At 37.2% G+C, this 23,763-nt stretch overlaps 1 protein-coding gene across 12 annotated transcripts in view; it reads right to left on the bottom strand.

Annotated features, from left to right (window-relative positions):
* LOC135216011 (5-phosphohydroxy-L-lysine phospho-lyase-like) overlaps positions 1-23,763 on the bottom strand; it is a 117,283-nt gene that overhangs the window by 77,520 nt on the left and 16,000 nt on the right. For 2 of the 12 annotated variants that reach the window (XM_064250940.1, XM_064250941.1), the window contains exon 1: positions 13,483-13,767. The exons of 9 other annotated variants lie outside the window; for them this stretch is intronic. In XM_064250940.1, the coding sequence (XP_064107010.1) occupies positions 13,483-13,532 (50 nt within the window). In that variant the 5' untranslated portion in view covers positions 13,533-13,767. Of the gene's footprint in view, positions 1-4,742; positions 5,004-13,482; positions 13,768-23,763 lie in introns of those variants that run through there. One more of the 12 variants, XM_064250935.1, reaches the window with a different exon arrangement.

The following is a 23,763-nucleotide window of genomic DNA, read 5'->3' as shown; positions in this document are numbered from 1 at the left end:
CTCTGTAAAGATAGTTACTTTAATTACGTTGTCCAGCGTTTTTGATTTTTTATATTTCACCACTATAGGGCATCATGAATGTCACTTTTATCTCCGCAACCTCAAAAACTATGGATTAGACACTAATATCTGTACGTAGTTTTTTTAGTTATTGTTACATGTCACCCCCTTCTCAACCCCCCCCCCCCCCCCCCCCCCACCACATTCTATTGCAGCTGAACGCAGAATTAAAGGACATCGGGAGTGTTGCTATTCATCTCAGCAACCTTGAAAACTATAAATTAGACACTAATATTAGTTTTTCTGTTTACTTTTACTTTCGAGAGAGAGAGAGAGAGAAGAGAGAGAGAGAGAGAGGAGAGAGGAGAGAGAGAGAATAGTTTTATGGAATTTGATATTTTCTAAATACTATTCGTCAACAGGTAAAGGAATAAAGTCGTAATAGTTACCTCCAACAGAGGTTAAAAAGACTGCCCTCTCCCACGAACCCTACGATGAATAGAGCCGCATTTAGACTGGTATAAAAAGAAAAAAAAAAATGTTTAAACAACCCCTCTGGCTGCTAATAAGTAGGTACTTTAGCCGCTGCTCTCAAGATGTCGAGGGCACCGTATTGCTGGGGTTTCCTTAGCAACGCAGAAATCACTCCTTGCTTAAAACTCTGAGTTTACCAGTAGCGATGATGGGTATTTATCATTTTTAAGAGACAAGCGTGAAACCACGTTTCCGCAAATAAGAATGCTTATAAGTAAATAAAAAAAAAAAAAAAGAGGAGGGGGAAAAAACAAATCAGCTAACCTATGTGCTCTTCTCTAACCTTTCTCAAACTCAATATCACCAAAACAGTAACGCTTCTATAAGAATACCGCAAAAATTTATAGCAAGGAGAATGAAAGCCATTTTTGGTACATTAACCTGTGTTTGGACACTTTCCCTTCTCCATGCCATCCATATATTCCAAAACTCTGCATTAGTATATATAAATCTCGTGATACCCATATTGAATACGAGTTCGCTCCCCGCTGCTGCCACTGAGGAACCAGAGGAATTTATTTATGGTGATTAGAAATTAATTTCCGGTCATACGTAATGTAGTTCGGATTTCACAATAAGCTATAGGTCCCGTTGCTGGGTAACCAATCGATTCCTAGCAAAATAAATAAATAAATAAATAAATAAAATAAAAAGTTTTCTCCGGTGCTGAATATTGTACATTTCAACGAAATAAAAACTCAACCTGCTGCTAGTGACTGCAAGGATTGTGCTGTGGTGGTCACGGTCAACTTTAGCCGTATCCTCTACTACAAAACATAATCGGTCCCCTATTTCCATGTACTTTTATCCCACGCATACTTCCTCTAACACTTTACTATAAATACTCGCAGCCCAAGCATTGCGGCTTCTTCATCCAGTACCACAATATAAATCTAGTGTTCATTATAAATTCCTTTAAACGTATATATGCTATCTTCCAAAAAATCCATTTTGTTTGTATACATCCTTGAGACGTAGAAATATTGTACTACAAAAAATATCTTGTGGACAGAATATCAAAGCAGTGAAAACATTAGCTACTTTATAAAAATTTTCGGCAAATTTAATGATCAAGACAGTTGCTTTATGTCTGCACCTCAAAATGTTATTAAATTTATATTTACGGGAACTGCACAAAGCGCTAGAGTTTATACTAAACTAAAACACAATGATTAGTCGAGAGTGGACATGCCAGAAAATTTTTACAGCGAGTGATCAACTAAATACCTGGGTAACTTTTAAAAAATATATCAATAGGTTTATATGTATCAGATGAAGGCAATCAAAATAAGTGTTCCATTCTCCTCCTGATTTTGCAGTTCGTGGCTGGACAATAAACAAGCTCCCTAACAGAAAGCGAATATCTTCACAAGCAAAGAGTACAATAACTTGATTGAAATATGGATTTGCTTTTGACCCAATAGCTCAAAATTTAATCAACATTCACGCTTTAGAGAAAACAATAAACGCTGTCATTAACAAATAAGATTAAGTTCACGCTAACGCGCGCACACACACACACACACACACACACATATATATATATATATATATATAATATATATGTGTGTGTGTGTGTGTGTGTGTGTGTCGGCTTTTGTCACACTTACAAATATAATTATTACCAAAAAACTAGTGAGATCCCTGAGAAAAACGATTTTTTTATGAAGACTACTTTTACTTACAAATTTTTCATTGTTCTTTCACAGCATGTTGTGTGTATACACAAAGATATTTAAAAATAGGTTTGACATGAGACATGGATCCTTATGAAATTTTCTTTACTCCCATCATGCCTTTTAAAGTCACTAATCATCAACGCAGACTGTACTTCAAAAAATGAAGCTTCCTGTGCGTCATTGCAAAACAGAGAGCATTCCACTTGGTTTTGTCATGCAATTTACTCGTCACACAACTGACGAGTAACACAAACAAAATTATTTCGAAACTTTCAGACTGAGCAATCATACGATTTGCTCTTTATATGCTACAAACATTTCACTCGTACCATCGTCCTTGAAACTGATTCACTAGCAGACAAGTGTACTATTGTTATTTTTTTTATGACTGAAGGCAGAACTACTGAACAGGGGGACACACACACGAAAATAAAGAGGAGGGGGGAGGGAGGTAAGAGGGAGCGGAAGGCGGGTAGGCGATCAGCCACCAGGCCTCGATACGGGTGGAAGGGTGGTCGCGTTGCACAACAGCCACACAGCGATGGGGGAAAGGGGTGGGGGGCGAGGAAACATGGGGCTGGGGAGAGGGGGTTCCCGAGGTGAGGGACCGGGGTTCACTAGTGAATAAGAGAGCGATGGCTGGAGGTTGGGGGGTTGGAGGGAAGCAGGGTGAGGAGAGTTAATGGGATGGTCGAACTTCCTCACGTGTGAGAGCATCACGTGATGAGAGAAAACGGTTCATCTGATACCGTGCAAGGAAAGAGTGGTTGAGCGTCATCACGTGAGGTTTTGACGGGAGTTGACCTCTCTGTTTTGTAATGTTTTGAACTGAATATACTAATGACTGGATATACTAAGCACAGCATTCAACAAATTATCCGAATTACGAATGTTAATTTAACAGCTGTATTCTGATGTCAAATTAAAACAAATTCAGCAACAGCATCATGGTATTAAAAAAAAGTCGGCCGAATTTCTCATTATAAAAATGCAGAACGTGAAAAAGTTACTTTTCACAGCCTTCCAGATTTTTTCACCTCGGTAAATTTGGAAAGTTTTCTAACGGTTGACCCGGACGTTCAGTCTCCAGGTACTGTAGACGAGAACACTGTAACATACAGCTGTAACTCTTGAAATAAATAAACCAAACCACTTAAGAGAAAATTAGGTGATGCATACTTGGACAAACCACTGTTAGGGAAGCGTTAAGGGAATAATAATCCAAAACGTCAAGAAGTGAGGATTTAAATTTACTAATCTGACGCCCATAAGGAGCAGGACGCAAAGGAAGTAGAAAAACAGTGCTCATATCTACGCTACAGTAAAACACCACCGGCCAGTTATTTTTAAAGACCAAAAACTGTCGGGCTTTAAACGAAAAGAAACAACCTCCGCTCGGAGGTTAATATCAAATTTGACACAAAAGTCTGCCGTACACCGTTGCGTAAGATGTCGATTTCTAAAGCATGGAACATTTAAAATAAGGATGAGCAATCCTCCAGACGAATTTTCATAAATAACCCAGACAACTTTTAGCGTAATCCGGCTAACATACGAAAAAACCAAAGCCAGCGAAAACTCGACCAACTTGGCGGAGATAGAAAGTAGGCTTAGGCCATCACGAACAACTTGCACCAACTGTAAGCAACACTCGTATCATGAAAACCTAAGAAATTCCACAGATCTCGCCTTGATTCAATTCCAGGGCTATAAACGAAAGAGAGCGATAGATAATAGCATAACAAGCCGCTGGAGTCTTGTGGAGGTGTCATCGATTTTTACTATCTCTGCAAAACGAAAAACTAAACATAATGTTAACTGTAAATGTTCATGTACAGATATCACTACTGAAGATCTTGCCATTACTTAATAAAGAAGCACAAACTAATCCCTCCCTTTTTCAATTAGATATTTTCACATTTATATAATGTTCCGTTACATCACGCTTTCACAACGCAGGTTATGCAATGTGTATTATAACGAAGAGTACTCGTCCCTTTGTGCATACAGTTCGCATTTTATTTCAGTTGGCCATCGTAAGTGTGGGAGTTTATTTACACCTTTTGTTAGCGTATGTATAGCATTATTTCATTTCTATATAAATTAATTCCCACAAAGCACTTAGAGAAAACCTATACATACTAGAACATGTGCACCATCTACACATATAAAAATACGAGTCGCTAATTTACATATTTTCTCAAACAAAACTAGTATGATATGCATTACAACACACACACATATAATATATATATATATATATATATATATATATATATCTATATATATATATATATATATATATATATATATATATATATATATAGTGAGAGTACTTATAAATTCATTCATATAACATCGAGATTTATATATTGGCTAAGAGTGCACATCAATTTATGTGCGTACATGTATGAAAACAATTGTAGAACTAGATATCTATAAATGATTCTTTTCAGCGAATATGCAATAGATATTTTCGAATACTAAAAAAAATCATTATTGCACAGAAAACATATGATTTTCACATACTTCAAACCGAAACCGTTTCAATTCATAAAAATAATCTTGCATATAAGCAAATTCTTTTCTTTCAGTTAGCTGCTCTAAGGAATTACTTCTCACAGATTGAAACCATTCGAGCATTATTTTGGCAATGTATCCTATTTCAAAGTCCAATGAATACATAAAAACACAACCGCGCATTAACGAATGTCCACAATTGACTAAGATGAACGAATATTTTTGCACAGTTCACCACCGCACTCTGGCTTCACAAACAGAACAGTGAGGGAGTGTTGGTGTCGGGTCGGGCTGTCGGCGCAGCCAGGGCTCGGCTTGGGACTGGGACGGGGACGGGGATGGACGGCAGGGTGGAGGAGGTGAGGGTTCTCTGGCTACATAACCCAGCCACCGAAGTTAAGTAACCCGCGCCACGCGTCCTCCCAAAACCTGCTGCCTTATGAAAAAGGATTTCTTGTAACTAATAATACTCAAGGAACCTTAACGTTTTCGAACACCGCAAGGATATTTCACAAGGTTTTAGTTGTACTGATGTAGTTTCTTATAATTCATGGCCAGCGCTAAGGAGCCACGCCTGCCACCGGGTCTTGTATAAGAGCAATATCAAAGCAATGGACCCTCCATCTTTCTCCTTCCCGGGAAGTCTTACTTTCGCCCGACAACGACCCTGGCACCTCTGCTACCTTTCCTTAGAATTATGTTTGCAGGTCTTTTTACTATTAATCATTAATCGGCGTTTGTTTAGTTAAAACCACGCCAGTTATGTTGGCAGTTATGAAAGGTAGAAGTTACAAAATACTTGTCAAACACAAAACAGAAATGCAATCGATACCATTATCTTAGGTAGAGGAATATGCGTGCTTGTTGGCGCTGACTGAACGTTTTTCAGTGCTATTCTCTAACAAATACTAGTTCTCCAGTGTAATGAAAACATTGACGCATCTCCTGAAAGTTGATGTCAGTCCGAAGTCTTGCAAGGCATTTTCCATCAACATAACTACATCCGGTTTACTTGAGAGCCCCTTCAACGCTGGTTATTCAATGAAATGAAATATCAAGGTAAAAACGCTTGTTCAGTATATCAAGTCAGGATGTACGACTACGAGTGCACTCACTGCAGGCCTTGTGTAAGTGCACTTCAGGGTAAATCAGTGACTGCACACGTAACGCCGCCGATGCTCATTCGCTCTCGTGTGCACCATGAAATTACATTCATGAAAGGGTTATTCTATTGGAATAAATATCAAAAGAACAGCTACATACGCAACCGCAACAAAACTGAAATGACGACATTAAACTAAAATATTTAAAATAGAAATCGAACCCCTTTCTACTACATTTATCGCAACTGCAATACGGATTCATAAATACAAAGCTACCCTTGCATAAGTGACGGCCGCCCGGGAGGATGAGAAGGCTAATGGCTAATGGCTAATGATATGCAAGCCAAGCACGCTTTAGGAAATTATCAGCCAGATAAGGCAATCGCACACGAGAACACCACTCGATCTGTTGACCTCATGTTAAATGAACTAAGAACATTTGTACATTCAAGTATAGCGTCACTTTCGTGGTATTTTCTCATGTAAAACGATATTTGTATCAACACAATAATTAATGACGCTACCAAAAATGCCTTAGGCCAGCAGCGTGTTATACAAGCTTGATAAGGGGAAGCAGAGGCGGCGCAACTTTCTCTAAACATTTCGTTCACTCCTGAGTGGCGGAGTGCGAAGCGTTGTATAACTGCACTTAAAATGAGATACACATGTTATCGCTTAGTAAATGCTTCTGCTTTGTAGATAATTAAAGAATATGGAATAAATTCACCTTGTAATAACAGTCGTGGTGATGGCAATGTCTGAACACTACTAAGTATGCGTTACCTTAAAATCTGGTATGGATTACATAACGGAGGAAGCAAAACAATGGTCGAATGGCAGCGACTAGATCCAATCTAAACCTGACAGACTCTTCACATTAAGAGCTTTTGTGGAGAGAGAGAGAGAGAGAGAGAGAGAGAGAGAGAGAGAGAGAGATTCATTTAGCCTACCTTAAAACAGAATTAGAGAAGAGTCCCACTCCAGATTATTCTAGCCTGTCAACTATAAAAATAACGCAACTTTTCACCTGTAAAATAGAAAGAATTTGCTTCCTTGGTTATTTTGTCTTTACACACACACACACACACACACACACACACACAAGCAAAATATTTTAATGTGAGTAAATGTGTATTACGTGAATTTAAAAATGAGTGAGCATAACATATGTCAGTGAATAAACTGTAAATTCCCTTTAGAATACTGCTCTTTTGCAGGCTGTATACCCTAAATACACTTGCAAGCATAACTAATGTAAACGCTCGTTTACATTTCTTTGTGCTAAGCTTTTGAAACGTACATATATTGAACATATACGAGAGATATACCTCAAACAAGCAATGCTATTAGGGAAGAAAAAATCAACAAGGATTGCATTTCACAGGGATTGCAGTACGATGATTAATTCATAAATTCTTGTGAATATACTTTAGTTCATCTATCAAAAGTAAATGAGTCGTGTTGGCTTACAAAATGTTTAGTTTCTGAGGGTAACATAATTACTGCGTATTCAAGTAGTGTAGTACTGTTTAAGTCATATGCAACAACGTTGTGTGGAAAATCTGCGACTAAATATTGTGATCAAGATCTAAAGTTACATTCTGCAATTGAGGAGTGAAAGACAAAGACTGCATCATTAACGGGATATACGTAAATATAATTTAAACAACGTGATCTCTGCCATATTGGCGTGTTGGAATCCATTCGATTCTGATCGATACGACCATCCAATGTGTCCATGAACTTCCCTAATATGTTCCACTATTCATGCAATATATCTTTATTTTCTATTACCTCCCACAATCATTCATTCACTATCTCCCTAAAACTTTAATTCTTATAGGTCTATTTCCATGTGGAGGCGGAGACAGTTTCACCGACTGTCCCACCGACATCCACTTCAATCAAATAAGAAACCTGGAGCTTTGTCATGCAAATATTCAGGAAACGTTGATGATACATAGTACTACAGCACTCTTCAGGGCAATGATGATCAAATACTTAAATGCTGATGGTAATCTATATATATCAAGACAATAGTAAAGGTAACAAGATTATTTAACAGTAACATTGCTAATTTAGTTTTGTTAAGAGTTCACGTCGATCAATGTGTAGTTTCTTATGCAATTAGTGCAAGAAAAACGAACGCCCGCACACACACACACACACACACACACACACACACACACACACACACAGTGTCCAAAAGACGAGACAATGAAAGGCTCAGTTAAGCAAAAAATGAGACCGAGGTACAACTGTAAGATAAGAGGAGCGTTTACATAAAACAACAAAAGGGGGGAGAAGGTAAGCAAGTGTTTTATAAGTTGTTCCGCAAGGAAATAAAAGGAGAGCTGCAGCGCTAAATGAATGAATTCCTGGATAGATGGAGTGAATATTGAACATTTGTTGAATGGGGGAACATGAAAGGCTGCTGTTTATAGAAGGTATAGAAACGGTTAGTGAGATTGAGAATGCCTGTGGAAACGATGCTAAGGGCGTGGGAGGGCAATTAAAAGAAGGGAAACAGACCCCAAATTGATGTGACAGTAGTAAAAGTAGGTTTCAGCAGTGGGGAAAGTAAGGGTACAGTATAGTGGTAAAAGTATGGTTTCAGTAGTGGAGAAACTATGGGTACAGTACAGTGGTAAAAGTATGGTTTCACTGCAGTGGGGGAAAGTATGCGTGCAGTATAATGGTGAAAATAGGGAACAGTACAGTGGTAAAAGTATGGTTTCAGTAGTGGGTAAAGTCTATTGGTGAAAATATGGGTACAGTGCAGTGGTAAAAGTATGATTTCAGTAGTGGGGAAAATATGGACTTTCCCCACAACTGAAACCATACTTTTACCACTGTACTGTACCCATATTTTCCCACTATACTGCACTCATACTTTCCCAACTATGCTGAAACCATACTTTTACCATTGTACTGTACCCATACTTTCCCCACTACTGAAACCATACTTTTACCACTATACTGCACCCATACTTTCCCCACTGCTGAAACCATAATTTTACTACTGTACTGTACCAGAGTCACATCAACTTGTGGTGTCTATTCCCATTCTTTTAATTGCCAGTACAGTGGTAAAAGTATGGTTTCAGTACAGTGGTAAAAGTATGAGTGCAGTATAGTGGTGAAAATATGGGTACAGTACAGTAGTGAAAGTATGGGTGCAGTACAGTGGTAAAAGTATGGATGCAGTATACTGTGAGAGTATGGTTACGGTACAGTGGTAAAAGTATGGCTGCAGTAGTGGTGAAAGTGTGACTGAGTGTCTGACCAGGTATTCCTGGATGAGGGAGAGGTAGCAGGGATCGGGTAGAGGAATATTTGCTCACTTGTATAAAAGGTTTACGGTGGCAGAAAAGATTCGAATTATAGAGTATAAAGTTACTTCACATATCAAGGAAGGTATAAGTAGGATTGTGATCGAGAAAGTGAAGACAGACGACAGATAAATTGATATGGGATACAACAATATGAGCTCAGGCATAGGGATGTGACAATCGAGTGTTCCTAATGAAACAACTAAGTACCGTAAGAATTTTTAAACTGAATGGTAAAAGCACATAAAAAGCTTGCAACAGAAGATAAAAAGGCAATGGGAGGGTGCTGAGGTTGAATGGTAAAGAGTGTTGTTGAAAACAATTGAAGTTATAATGAAAATGACGCATGTGATAGATTATTAGTTTTTTTTTTTTTTTTTTTTTGTACAAATTGGGCTGAGACAAGTGTGTGCTATTTTTCCACTGCCGTTTAATATCAAGAATGAAGAGATATTAGAAGTAAGAGTAAAAACATCAGAGAAAGGAGCACAGTTGCGGTATAAGAAAATAAGTAGCAAATAGATAATGGAATAATTGATGACGTTGCGAATAAATCTGAGTAAGAATAAGGTTATGAGGCCAATGGAATCCAAGATGATGGACGAGTTCGGATGGATGGCGGAAGAATGGTAGTGTTAACTCATACAGATATTCCGAAGCAATGATAAGGGATAATGGCTAGTTAGCAGAGGAGACAAGGAAAGTAGAAGCCTGTGCGCTGAAGTCCTGAAGGAGAATCAGAGCGTTTAGGGGAGCTGCGACAGGAAAGCGAATGCTGGATGTAGAAATCAAATAAAACAAGTTGCAGCTCTTGTGAGGAACTGTTTCCAAAGTTTGGGCGGCATAAGCAAAACTGAAAAGGTGAGAAATGAGAAGGTGCATAGCGGTGGTAAACCAGTTTGAGTAAGTGAGCAACTGGATCCATTGTTTAGAGATGATTCGTTCATGCCAAAACTATGGGTGGCTGAAAAAGTAAGATTTCGATGTGTTAGGAGGGAGAAGAGCAAGACCTGGAAAGCGCTGGATATAAGGCATGAATGAAGCAATGTAAACGAAAAGTCTTCAGAGGAAGCTCATCCAAGGTTCAGCACTGAAGAATGACTTGCAGTGAATGTAATTTATGAAGCCATCACTCTTGGTAAAAACAGCTTACCACACACACACACATATATATATATAGATATAATATTAATATATATATATATATTATATATATATATATATACCACTTCAATTGGAGATCAAGAAAAATAACTACATTACTCGGCTAAATACCGCGAATATAATTTTATATTCACTTACCTGCCCTAATAAAAAAGCATTACCAAATTGGCCCTGTAACATTAAATTTACATATCGCCTGCAAGAAGCTTTAAATTTTCTTCGTACAGTATTCAATTTCATACGGTCACTGTTAGTGAATTTCTATAATTGCACAAAGAGCTTCCGCCCTGCGCAGTGAACATCATCTCTCTCAATGAAGGTATCTCTTAGTCAGAACCGGAAACTGACGGAAGACTTAAGAGGTGTAACAGGAGGAGAACCTCAAAGCAGTCGCACTATGAAACAATTGTTAAGAAAGGGTGGAAAGTCTGATGGAAGAAAGACAATAGGAACAGATGTAAAGTAAACAAGAAAATAAACGAGGTTGCAAAGACCCTAAGTAATGCCTACACTGCACCTCACGTCACTAACTCCCTGCAGGGCCCGTGGATTTACACTGCTTCGACGAAGTACAGGCACCATATGGATATCGTAGCCATTTTCAGATGAATGCAAATATACTGAACCGCATTCTTCTTGGGAAGTCATGCTCAGAAACAAGAACAGCACGATCAAGATAGCTTTCCTGCATCAGGTACTCTACAGCCACTCAAGACCAGCCATTTTCCAGTCTTGTCCACGCATACTGTTACAGCTTTCTTTGTTTATTATTTTATAATCTACATACAATATTTCCAATAGCTCTTCACAATGAAATTAGCATGACTTGGTTATACTAAATATAAATAACAGTACTATAATGAACTAAATTCTTCCAAAAAAAATCCCAAAAGTTTTTGCTAGCTTAGCATTATCAAAAATTAATTTAAAATCATTTTTGTATTGCAGGCACTTCATTCTTACGCGGTCTTTTATATTTTCAGGCAATAAATTTGTGTTTCTGCATGACCAGATAGCTGTAATATAAGTTAAAAAGAATGAAATACATATTGTCTTGACTCGAAGATACAGCCTTTGTTCCTGCCACACTCATGCTAATGCACAATTCTTTTACCCATTTCCCGAGTTTCCTTGATACTCCAAGTGCTTGCTACACCTCTCAAAGGTCTACGCCTTTCAAACACCCAAGAAACAATTACTCAGTCCATCCAATTGCTGCATAAGCAGGTAAACAAGGCCAAAATAGCATATGACATATAGTACAGATTTGATATACAAAGAGAGAGGTACCTTTTTTTTATATATATATATACTTATATATATATATATATATATATATATATATGATGAGAGAGAGAGAGAGAGAGAGAGAGAATACAGGACTTAGGCCAAAGGCCAAGAGTTGGGATCTGTGAGGTCATTCAGCACTGGAGAGAGTGGAAACTCAGATGGAAGTAAGATAAAATGAGCTAAGGTACGGTAAAATTAATAAAGAGGTTGCAGCTAGGAGAGAGAGAGAGAGAGAGAGAGAGAGAGAGAGAGAGAGAGAGAGAGAGAGAGAGAGAGAGAGAGAGAGAGAGATGGGAGGGGGGAGGTGAAATGAGGCAGGAAATATAACTGGTCAAGTGAGTTCGATAAAAAGGAAGTAAGGATGACATATACACCGAAAATTATTGATAAATGGGATCGGTTAAAAATATAGATGTGGAAGCAGTAGATGAAGATTAAAGAATGTAGAAGGATACGATACAAGATAGTGAAAAAAACAAAAATCGGGAGCGATTGAACAGCAGAGATCATGTACTGGTATGCAGGAGGTCAGTCAGGGTAATCAAGTAAGAAGGAAAGAAATAAAAAAAAGAGGAAGTTATGAAAATTACAGGGAGAACGTAAGCGGAAGCTTTAGGGAGCGTGAGAAATGGATCTACTGAGAAATAAATGCCTACAGAGGTTAATAAAATACAAATCGAGATGCTACCTGAAATGAATGCGTCGCTGAGTTCCTGGAGTGAGCATTTTAAAGATTTGTTGGATGCAGACGATAGACCACAGCAGAATGATTCAAGAGCAGAAAGGTTTAGTTGAGAGTTTGAGAATACTTGTGAATGTGACCAGGATTAAATAGCACGAATGACTGCACAAAGAGCGAAAACCGGAGTAAAAGAATAGATGAAACAAGGAAGGCAGCAAGGTGTGTGCAAAGTATTGGGAGGCAAAGGTGAGGTATGAAAAGTCAACTCTACCTAGTGAAAGCACAAAGTTGTTAACTACAAATGAAAGAAAATAGAGGCTGAAGTTGCAGAGATGTACTGTTCATAAAGCACAACGTGGACGAAACGAAACTCGAGGATATGTCGAGTATATTGAAGTGATAAAAAATGGTGTTACCACAGGCGAAAGGATGGATGACAGTATCGAAACAGTTTGGTCTTGTGGTACGGGTTACAGAGTTTCTGGGAATATGTCATTCAAGTGATGGTGAAGGCGAGAAGACGTAATGGAAAAGATGTGCCTTTGTATTCATCAGACACAAGTGCATACAAGAGGTGAACCAGGCATGTTTTTTTGTTTTCTACACAGATGCTCATCCACGATTCAGTAGGTGTGAATGCGGCAGCAACACTCATGTTACTTATCTCTGGAGCCAGCCAGTTATAAACATATATATATATATATATATATATATATATATATATATATATGTATATATATATACATATATATGTGTGTGTGTGTTATATACAACACAATATATATTATATACATATGTATATATAATGTATACCTATAAAATATTAATAAACAATGTATATATATATATATATATATATATTATATATATATATATATATATATGCGGTTCTGCAGTCTGATTATGTATATTTATATATATATATATATATATATATATATATATATATACGTGTATATATATATATATATATATATATATATATATACACACACACATATACATACATAATCAGACTGCAGAACAGAATGCGCTTTTCTTTCCCCTCCGGATAAAGAATGTTTCTGTTTGAATTTGGTACGGATGTAAATTAAGAATGATTGACAATTCTTGTAACAATGCAGTACCTATCAGTGATCGTACTCAAGACAAGTGTGCTTTGCTTCCAACCCACTTACCAGGGATTGTTGTAACGGCGTGGGAAGGAGGAGGGAGAGGTCCAGGCCATATCTTACCTCCCCCAGTATAGAGGTGACGGACCGTGAGTCCTCGTCACCACCCAACCTTGCACTATCATCGTACTGGGTTATATGTGTTACTCTATGAAATGTTTATACTCTTAATGAACCAGCAACATGTAAACTAAATTGCGAGCGGTGGATCAGAGCAATTTACCCAATCACGCGAGAGCAAGCAACAGCGTGAACACGCACATCACAAGCATTACTAGATGGACCAACAGGCAACATGGACGACAGGCAGGGGAGCTAGCAAACAGCCAGGCAGTCAATCCCAAATATTAGGGGACGTTGGGTGCAAGATACGGTACGATACTCTCTCTCTCTTTGTATCTCTATCTTTGTGTGTGTGTGTGTATATGTGTGCAAAAAGCATTCATGGCTTATTGATTACCAGGACGGGGTTCAGGAAAACGTTTCTCTCTCTTTATTCTCTCTCTCTAACGTGAACGTGGTCATTTAAGGGGAGATGCAAGATAGCAAAATCATGGTAGTCGATGACGGCGATAGGTTTCAACGATGGCGACACAAACCCGTAGACTTCATGACAACAAAGTCCAACAAATGACCTTGACTTTATACTACAATTTGTCCTAACCGTCACATATGCTGTAAGCAAGCGGATGATGCTGGGTGAAGAATGCATTCACGTAACTGACAATGCCGCGCCTTGCCAGTACACCATAGTGCTTCCATTTCATGCAGGACGAACATCACACTCCCGCTCACATGACTATGTAACTCTGAGGCATAACGCACTCCAGAATTACTCGTCACCAACGCACCCAGCTACCCTCACAAAAATTTTGGTTTTATAACGATGCTTTTTAAGGGACAATTTAAAAGAAATGAAAAAATAAATTAATAAATATGGCAACCACAGTAGTACAGTGCAGCCTCTAAGTTTGTCTGTAGCACATACCGAGACTCTTGTGTAACTACGACGACCTAAACTCTAAAGCCACTGCCTCTCCCTCTACCTACCGCTACCACGACGGGTTCCCAGTCGTACGATAATTATCGTACGAGTACGATAATTTGACCCTCTGTACGATAAACGATAACGAGCGTACGATATACGATAAATCGCGATATGTGTAAGATAATTACTGGAAATGTACGATAATTTGAACCTTTTCGTCAACTTAAAGGAATTTAGAAGATTCAAGGCTATATGGCACCCAAGGTCATTCGCCGCCTGAAAATAAGGAAAGCTTAAAACGAGCAGAAGGCAAAAAAGATATGGAAAGGTAACAGACAAATATATACCTCTCTCTCTCTCTCTTTGATGGTGATGATAAGAATGAATAAGGCAGTGAAGTCATTGTTTTCTGCATGCATATTTTTCGTTTTTATTGTTATTACAGTGTGATGATAAAGAACAATTAGCGAGTCCTTCATAAACAGTATAGTACTGATCTTTTAGTTTCGTTTTCATTGATGATAATACTGATGATTATTAACAGTGATCTTTTTGTCGTATTTTTCCATTTCATTTTCATTAATGTAATACTGATGATTAGTAATGGCTATCAGTGAAGAATTGAAAGTAAACAATTATATGATTTTGCTGCTTTTTTTTTTTTTTGTAATGTGGTGCTTAAGAACAATTGGCAATTTTCTTAAAACAATACTCATGTTAGTTGTGATTTTTTTCTTTTTTAAAGTTTACATTGGTGATATAGAATGGCAATAACAATCACTGAAGTACTAAATAGGCTACTTTGTACAGCCTACAGAAAAGTTATCTTTTTGTTCTATTTTTTTTTCCATTATTAGCAATAAATAGAAATGACATTACAATTTTTCTATTTAGCCTTACATTAATAGATATAAAGATATATTGCTGTAGGTGAAATACAGCTATATTATGATATGAAAAATGTACGATAATTCTAATCAAAATACGATAATTTGAAGAGGTTTGGTACGATAATTTGGTCTGATACATCTGGGAACCCGGTACCACCCCTTCTCTAATACAAAACCCAGCAACGTCAGGTGAGACACCAACACCCTCTCGGCATTCCTTGGCGAATGGTCTTTACGTCACATAGCAATACGACTTAGAACAGTTCAACCCTTATTTCCCACATAAGCTACGTATTGAAGTTAAATATTGAAGTCTCTTCAAGTATCCCTTCATCGTTTTTCCACACACATTCTATCATCGGTTAAATCTTCAGCAAGAAAGTATGACGTCATTTGAAATGGACGAGAATTCAGCACAGGTACCTCTAGTAAAGAAACATGCCAGCTTCAATTACCACAGACGACGGATTCCAAAGGACATAATACATAAACACACATCCATACGTTTACATTAAAGCACACACGTAACTCCAAATGTGTCCGGTATCAATTATTCAAAGTTGGCTCATCACAGCGTATCTCGGAAAGTACAAAATGAATATCAAATTTGCTTCTTGGTTACAAAAAGTTAATAATACTAACAATTCGCAGAAACTATATAAATCTATTGCAAGCAAATGAGACACGCAGGGAAGTAACGCTAGATAAAATCATTATTGGTTCATAAAAATATGTTATTCTGTCTTTATCCTTGAAAAACACAGCACAAGTTGAGGAATTCTGAGTGCAAAATCGAAAGGCCTGATGTACTGCGTCACCTAGGCTGACTGCAACGTGTTGCAACTTGCATAACCCGCCGTTGAAGACTCTTCTGGCAAGTGTTCGTACCCGAAGATTTCGACGCGAGTCCTTGGTTCTCTCTCTCTCTCTCTCTCTCTCTCTCTCTCTCTCTCAGCGGGATCCTCTGGCGTCCTTTTCTTTCTTTGGATATTTTCTATTTCTAATATTTATTTACTTCCCTTTTTGGAAGTTTTTTTTTTTTTTTACGTAACTACATCCCAGCTGGACATATTTACAAGGTTTCAAGAATTCTTTAGACCTTGGTCTCTAGATAATTGGTTTGCTCTACGTGAAGATGCGAACAATATGAGATATATGACCATTTTTACATCCGCCACTATGACTATCCTGGTAAAATGTTTCGAAATTCATGACAACAGAAATCTAAGAGTTAAAAAAAATTTAAAAGGTAAGCAAAAAACACAGGTAACCTAACTCAAAGGAAAGATGAAGGGCACCCGGAGAGAGAGAGAGAGAGAGCGAGAGAGAGACCTTTACCTTACAGACCTTACATCTTTGTTCGGGTTGCCCCAGGTCCCTCAGTGTGAGGCACCTCTAATGTCTACCAGAGAGTTGCTAGTACATCTTCCGGTATATTTTGCATCTTCCAATCTTGGATGGTCTGGATGCAGTTTAGATATTTGTCGAGCTTATTCTTAAACACATCTACGCTCACTCCTGATATATTCCTCAGATGAGCTGGCAACGCATTGAATAGACGCTGCATTATCGATGCTGGTGCGTAGTGGATTAATGTCCTGTGTGCTTTCCTTATTTTTCCTGGTATATTTTTGGGCACTATTAATCTACCTCTGCTTGCTCTTTCTGATATTTTTAGTTCCATGATATTTTCTGCTATTCCTTTCTATCTGTTTCCATGCCTGAATTATGCATTGTAGCGTTCTCTTCTCCTTTCCAGACTATAAATTTTAATTTTAAGGAATTCGTTAGTCTTTGTTTCCCCAGTAGTCTAGTCCTTTAACTTCTTCTATTCTAGCTGTAAAGGACCTTTGTTACACTCTCTATTTGTGCAATATCCTTTTGATAGTGTGGTACCATATCATATTGCAATATTTCAAGTGGACTACGAACATATGTTTTATAAGCATAATCATGTGTTCAGCTTTTTTCTTGTTTTGAAGTGCCGTAACAACATTCCCATTTTTGCTTTACATTTTGCCAACCGAGTTGCTATTTGATCATTGGCATAACATGTTCCTATTCATTCATCACACCAAGGTCTTTAACTCGACGTCCTTATTTGTGATCGGTCTCTTATTATTAGGTCCCTTATATGCATATAGCTTTCTTTCTCTGTCTCCATAATTTAATTTTGCATTCAAAATTTATCAGAGTTAAATAACCCATCCTATTTACCTCTGCCCAATCATATACTTTGTTAAGGTCTCTTTGTAGAGCGTTCCTATCTTCATCACAAGTAATTTCTCTACTTATTCTTGTGTCATCTGCGAAACTACTCACTACCGGAATCCTTAACATTATTGTCTATGTCTTCAAATCATAATAACAAACAGTATTGCAGCTAACACCGTACCTTGCGGCACACCGGATATTACCTTGGCTTCATCCGATTTCTCGTCGTTTGCAATAACTATCTGTTTTTCTGTTGTGTAAAAATTCTTTTAACCATCTTCCTACTTTATCCCACGATATTGTGTTTTCTAATTTTTCTTCGCTAATATATTATGGTCTACTTTATCAAAAGCTTTTGCAAAGTCTAAATAAACCACATCTGTTTCATTTCGCTTTTCATATTTTTGAATATGTTTTCACGGTGGTACTAACAGTTGGGTTTTGTGTACTTTTTCCGGGTACGAAACCATGTTGTCCTTTATTAAACAAATTATTTTTTATTAAATGTTTCATAATATTTTTTCTTCATTACCCTTTCATACACTTTCATTATATGTGATGTTAGACTCCACAGGCCTATAATTACTTGCCTCTAGTCTTGATCCACTTTTGAAAGTAGGGGTAATATACGCTAATTTGTGGCTCTTCATATATCTTGCTGTATCTACACTTTGTCTTAATAATATTGCAAGTGGCTTTGCGATAGAATGAACTACTTTCTTTAACAAAATAGCAGGAATTCCATCAGGCCCTGCAGCAGCTCCATTTTTAATTTCATTAATAGCCTGCACAATATCAGCTTCATTAATATCTATGTCAGCTAAATATTCACTATTTCATCCCTTACTTTCTATATCATTATCTTCATTTTATCTATTCTAGGGGTGAATTCTCTCTTATATCGTTCTGCCAGTATGTTGCAAATTTCCTTTTTTTCATTCGTTAATCTCCCTTCAATTCTCAGAGGGCCTATTTCTATTCTTCTTTTATTCATCTTCTTCGCATATGAGTATAATAGTTTTTTGGGGTTTGCTTGATATTTAATAGGGTTTTTTCTTCCAAGTCCCGTTTTTCATTTTCTTTTGATTGTATAATCTTTTTTCTGCATTTTTTCTTTCTATCTTACTTTTTAGTTCTATAACTTTCCATGCATTTTTTTTTTCTTTTTGCAAGACCTTTTTTCCACTTTCTGATTTTCTGGAACAAGATTCTTCTGTCTCTTGGTATGCATGAATGATGTTTACTTTTCTTCTTCGGTATATATTTTTCCACTATTATCTCCAATATTTTTATGATAATATCTCCGTATTTACCCTTATGTCATCACTTACGAAAATGTTATCCCAATCTTTTTTGTTTAATTCTTCATAATTTCTGACCATTTTATATTTTTACTGTAGAAGTTGTATTTTCCTATCCTTCCCACTTTTTCATTCTTGCTTATCTCTATTTTCACTTGCTTTGGAATGAACTGTTAATTCTATGACATTATGGTCTGAAATACTCGCATTATAAACTATTATTTCTTTAACATAATTCATCTCGTTCACAAATACTAGGTCTAAAGTATTTTCCTTTCTTGTTGGCAGGTGATTTATTTGTTGAATGTTGTATTCTAGTAGCATATTCTAATAGCTTTTCAAATTTGCCTCTTATCTTCTGCACTACTATACTTCTCTTTTTATATGTATAAGTACAACCACAATCTCCTATTCGTTCTTTCCATTCTACGAAAGGAAAGTTGAAGTCACCAGATAGGAGAATAGTCCAGTCCTTGTGATTTCTACATATATCATCCAATTTTCAATTATTAAGTCAAACTCTTTAGTATTAGGAGGTCTATATATTACTATGTTCATCAATTTTTTCAGATTCAAATTCTACCGCTATTAGTTCACATTCTGAGTTACTATATTTCTCATATATTTTTCCTTGTTTTTTGTCTTTCCCATATATTGCGGTTCCCCCTTGATTCCTATTTTTTCTATCTGATCTATAAGTTTGGAACCCTTTTATTTGATCATCATTCCCAGTCTCTTGGGAATACCAGGTTTCACTTAATATTTCATTATATCTATTTTCTTTTCATTTTGGGTTAGTTCTTCTAAGTACTCATTTTTCTTTTTGAGTTACTCGTAACTAAACCCTGCGCATTCATCACTATGATGGTTTGCGTGTTTTCTCCTTCATTTAATACTGATAGTAAAAATAAGGATTTTCCGCCATGGTTCTTTTCCTTTCCTGTTCTGGTAATGCTTGTTCTTTTTTTTTCCATTTCCAGAAATTCTGACATTAAAAAATCCAACTTTTCCATAACATATTTGAATCTTCCTTCATCATAATTATTCATTTTGTGTCTGAATCTGCAATTTTCTCCGTTTCTCTGCAATATCCTCTTGCATAATAAATACAGTTATTATCTCTTGAGTAGAATTTCGGAGCTGATGCTTTGAAATTCTTTGCTGACACCTCTGCATATCTCATTGGTGGTTTGCTTTTCTCTTTTACCTGATATTCTTGATTTCTCTCTTTATTTGTTTCTTTCTTATTTTGGATTTTATTACTTGGTTGGTTATTTATTTGATTATGATTCATGGCTACAGGGTGCATATATTTGCATTTTTTGTCGAACTTACATCCTTTTCCTTCTTTTAGGTTTTTACATATTTTTGGATGCAGATCTCTGCAATCATCCCCATATCCATCTAAGTATGCACATTTACCATATATTTCATAGTTTTGACATATCTTAGGATGTTTGTAGTAACATCTTTCTCCAAATCTGCAATTCCCTCTTTTCAAAAGGTTGCAGATTTTGTCTTTCTTGTCTATTTTTTCCTCTTTCCCGTCATTGTATAGATCTGGGTAGAGCCTCTTCGGGATTTGCTTTTCTGTTGTCATATCGTAATTTATTTCTTCGTAGGTATGCTTCTTTATTGCCTCATATGTAGTATCAATGAGTATCTCTGCATCCATACTTTTATCTTGTTCTTTGTTTTCCTTATTTTTTTCTGTCATTTCATTTTTGTTTACTTCTCTTCCGTTTTCCTCTTCTTCTTTTCTTCTTCTTCTTCTTCCTTCTTCTTCATCCTCACTATTTGTACATTCAATCTTGATTTAATAACATTGTCTATCCATGATAGACATGTTGAACAAAAAATTCTTGTATCTTTTCTCAAATCTTGTATTACCTCAGCACACTGTGGATGGGTCGGAATGTTGCATGCAGCACATTTTCTGATTAGGTTTTGTGGATTGACTATGCTATACCAAACCTTACACAGTTTGCATGCTTTTGGCATTCTTTTTCCTAATGCATCAATTAGTATATTCACAAGATTCACCTTATTCATTTTCTTTGTCGGAATATGTTGGTTTATGTATATTTTCTTTATGAGTCTCTTGACCACTTGGATTTTATTTGGAACTTCTTCAATTATTTTCAAGATGTTTTCATTAGATTTGTTCCAGTTTGAAGGATTATATCCTTCTAATATATCTATGAATGCTTTTGTATCTTTTTGGTTAGGACTGTTGCTGATTTCATAGATGAGAAATGCCAGTTCCCTTCCTGCTACCTCATCGTATTGCGAAATCTGCTAGACACGCCAAATTATGCCACCTTTTCCCGCAGTTGGAACTTACTGCCATCTTGTTCTGATTTATAGTATTACACTTGATAAACTAACTTAGAAGACGCTTTATCCTACTATTTTCACACTAATCTTATCACCGATAGTTCACGAACACTTCTAGATATTTCTCAAATTCTAGTCGTATGTTAAACTTGTGATATCTGTTGATTATTGTGACTTCACGCGGGTACGTCTCACCAAGCAAGATGGCTACTAGAGAGAGAGAGAGAGAGAGAGAGAGAGAGGAGAGAGAGAGAGAGAGAGAGAGAGAGAGAGAGAGAGAGAGAGCCCTACGATCAACTCTCGCGAATCAGCACGATGACCGTAATTATACATATGATGATATGATGAAGTGTGCTAGTACGTGACGATCGGCATTCACACCCGATTTCGAAATCGATCATCGGAATTTCACCGTGAAGCAATGAACTGTCGGATGATCAGGTCACGCAAGAAAATGAAATAACTTTGATGCCGTACAGAACGAAAGAAGTCGAACAAAACCATAAAATTACTGGATGTTACGATTGTTTACCTTGTATACCTGTCGTTGTTGTTGTAGGTTTAGCTGGCCTTCAAATCTTCTGAATAATACAATTCTGAACAGTTTTGCCAAGTCTTTAAAACTCTTGAAGGTAGACATTACTTATATCAATGGTCGATGTAGTCGGTTCAAGACTTTAGAACTCATGCAAACAAAATACATAAATACCTTTGAGGTCTACAAAGCCACCATACTCACTGTACAGAAGGTCCGCTGAACTATCTAATAAAAATGTACAATACAGATTTTTACCTTCTGAACATTTCCAAAAACTCAAGTTATTATCATACCATCCCTACACAATCTAACAAACGCTCTACGGGGTTAAAAAGCTTTATTACTGCAAACGTTTGGTCCAAAATGAAGTTTCCTACTTTTATAACCACCCCAACTTGCTTGTGTACCATAGATACTGGCCATTCATTAGTTTGAGTTTCAAATATCTCAAGAGGTTATCTGCCTATACACACACACATACATACATCTATTCAATTGTAATAGCCACAATGTCCTCCTAACTTCTTGCTTGAATTCTTTGCTCTATTTTGTCACTAAAAAGCCTGAAGATCCAAGTTCATAGAAATATGAAGAAATTGTGATGTCCAGTACCGGGAAACGAACCCAGGTCCCATAATCACAAAGAGGTCACGTTGCCGACCTGACCACGAGTAGGATTGAAAGGCTACGCCCTCTCATACATACATATACCTGTCGTTTTCAGATATAGTACTTATTTGAGCTGGAAAAGACACCTTATCACCATCGTAGACAAGTGGGCTATCATTTTTATTGCTTTTTAGGCTGAAATATATATGTAGAATCTACTGGTCACTTTTTTACCATATGACCTCTTAGTGATTATGGGACCGGGGTTCGTTTCCCGGTACCGGACATCAAAATTTTTTCCTCAAATTTCTTTGAACTTGGATCTTCAGGCTTTGTAGTGACAAGCTTATCCAAAAAAGAGCAAAGAATTCAAGATGTTAACAGGGCAGTGTGGCTATTACAATTGCATATGTATCTGTTAAAAAACGTGACCAATAGATTCTATATACATATATAAACAGAAAAAATACTGTTAAGACACAATTTAAAACGAGTTAGTATGAGGCGCATTGTGGTTAATTTATATAAGCTGAAAGGAGGCTATATACCTTTGTTTAGTAAGGGCACAAAAATGGCTAGATATTTTCATTACATTCTGGCGGGATCACAAGCTAAAAAAAACAAAAGCAAGCAAGACCTCGATCCCCACATTCATTTACGTTAACCACTCCTGGCTCACAAATTTGCCCCAGCCACACTTTCCCCTTTACTTTACTTAATTACCAACAGGGCACCTGGTTCAGCAAGGCAAAACAACACAATCTCATACACATTTACTCAACAGGAAATTTGACACGATCAAGGTGAGAAGCTGTGCTTTCAACACGGTATGGCCGTCGAAAAAAACTCCAAGAGCAACCCAAAATGCAGCACCAACAAACGCAACCACACCAACACTGTCACCAACAAACCAATCACCCAACACACGCACACACAAAAACACCAAACGAGCACCAAGACTATAACTAACTCCCAAACAAAAAAAAACACCAAAGAGCAAAAGCGCCTCAGTGGCGTGATTGGTATGGTCTTGGTCTGCCACCTCGGTGGCAGCGAGTTCGATTCTCGGTCATTACACTGAGGGGTTAGGGATGTGTATTTCTGGTGATAGAAGTTCACTCTCGACGTGGTTCGGAAGTCACATAAAGCCGTTGGTCCCGTTGCTGAATAACCACTGGTTCCATGCAACGTAAAAACACCATACAAACAAACCAAACAAGTACCACAGAACTCGATTACTGAATACCCTCACTGACAGACTGCTTCTCACTCTGACTGCTTCTGACTCGGGGAACACAAAAGGTAAAAGACAGTTCCCAAGTTTGGCAAAAGAGGGAAAGAAAATATGTCTATTACGACTTCACGTGGGATTGGTTTTGATATCACCATTCTCTTCTTGCACATTTACTA

Source organism: Macrobrachium nipponense, chromosome 6, assembly GCF_015104395.2.
Source record: "Macrobrachium nipponense isolate FS-2020 chromosome 6, ASM1510439v2, whole genome shotgun sequence".
In the NCBI taxonomy this organism is placed as follows: Eukaryota; Metazoa; Arthropoda; class Malacostraca; order Decapoda; family Palaemonidae; genus Macrobrachium; species Macrobrachium nipponense.
Note: the sequence above shows the minus strand (reverse complement) of the source record. Positions and strands in the feature narration are given on the sequence as shown.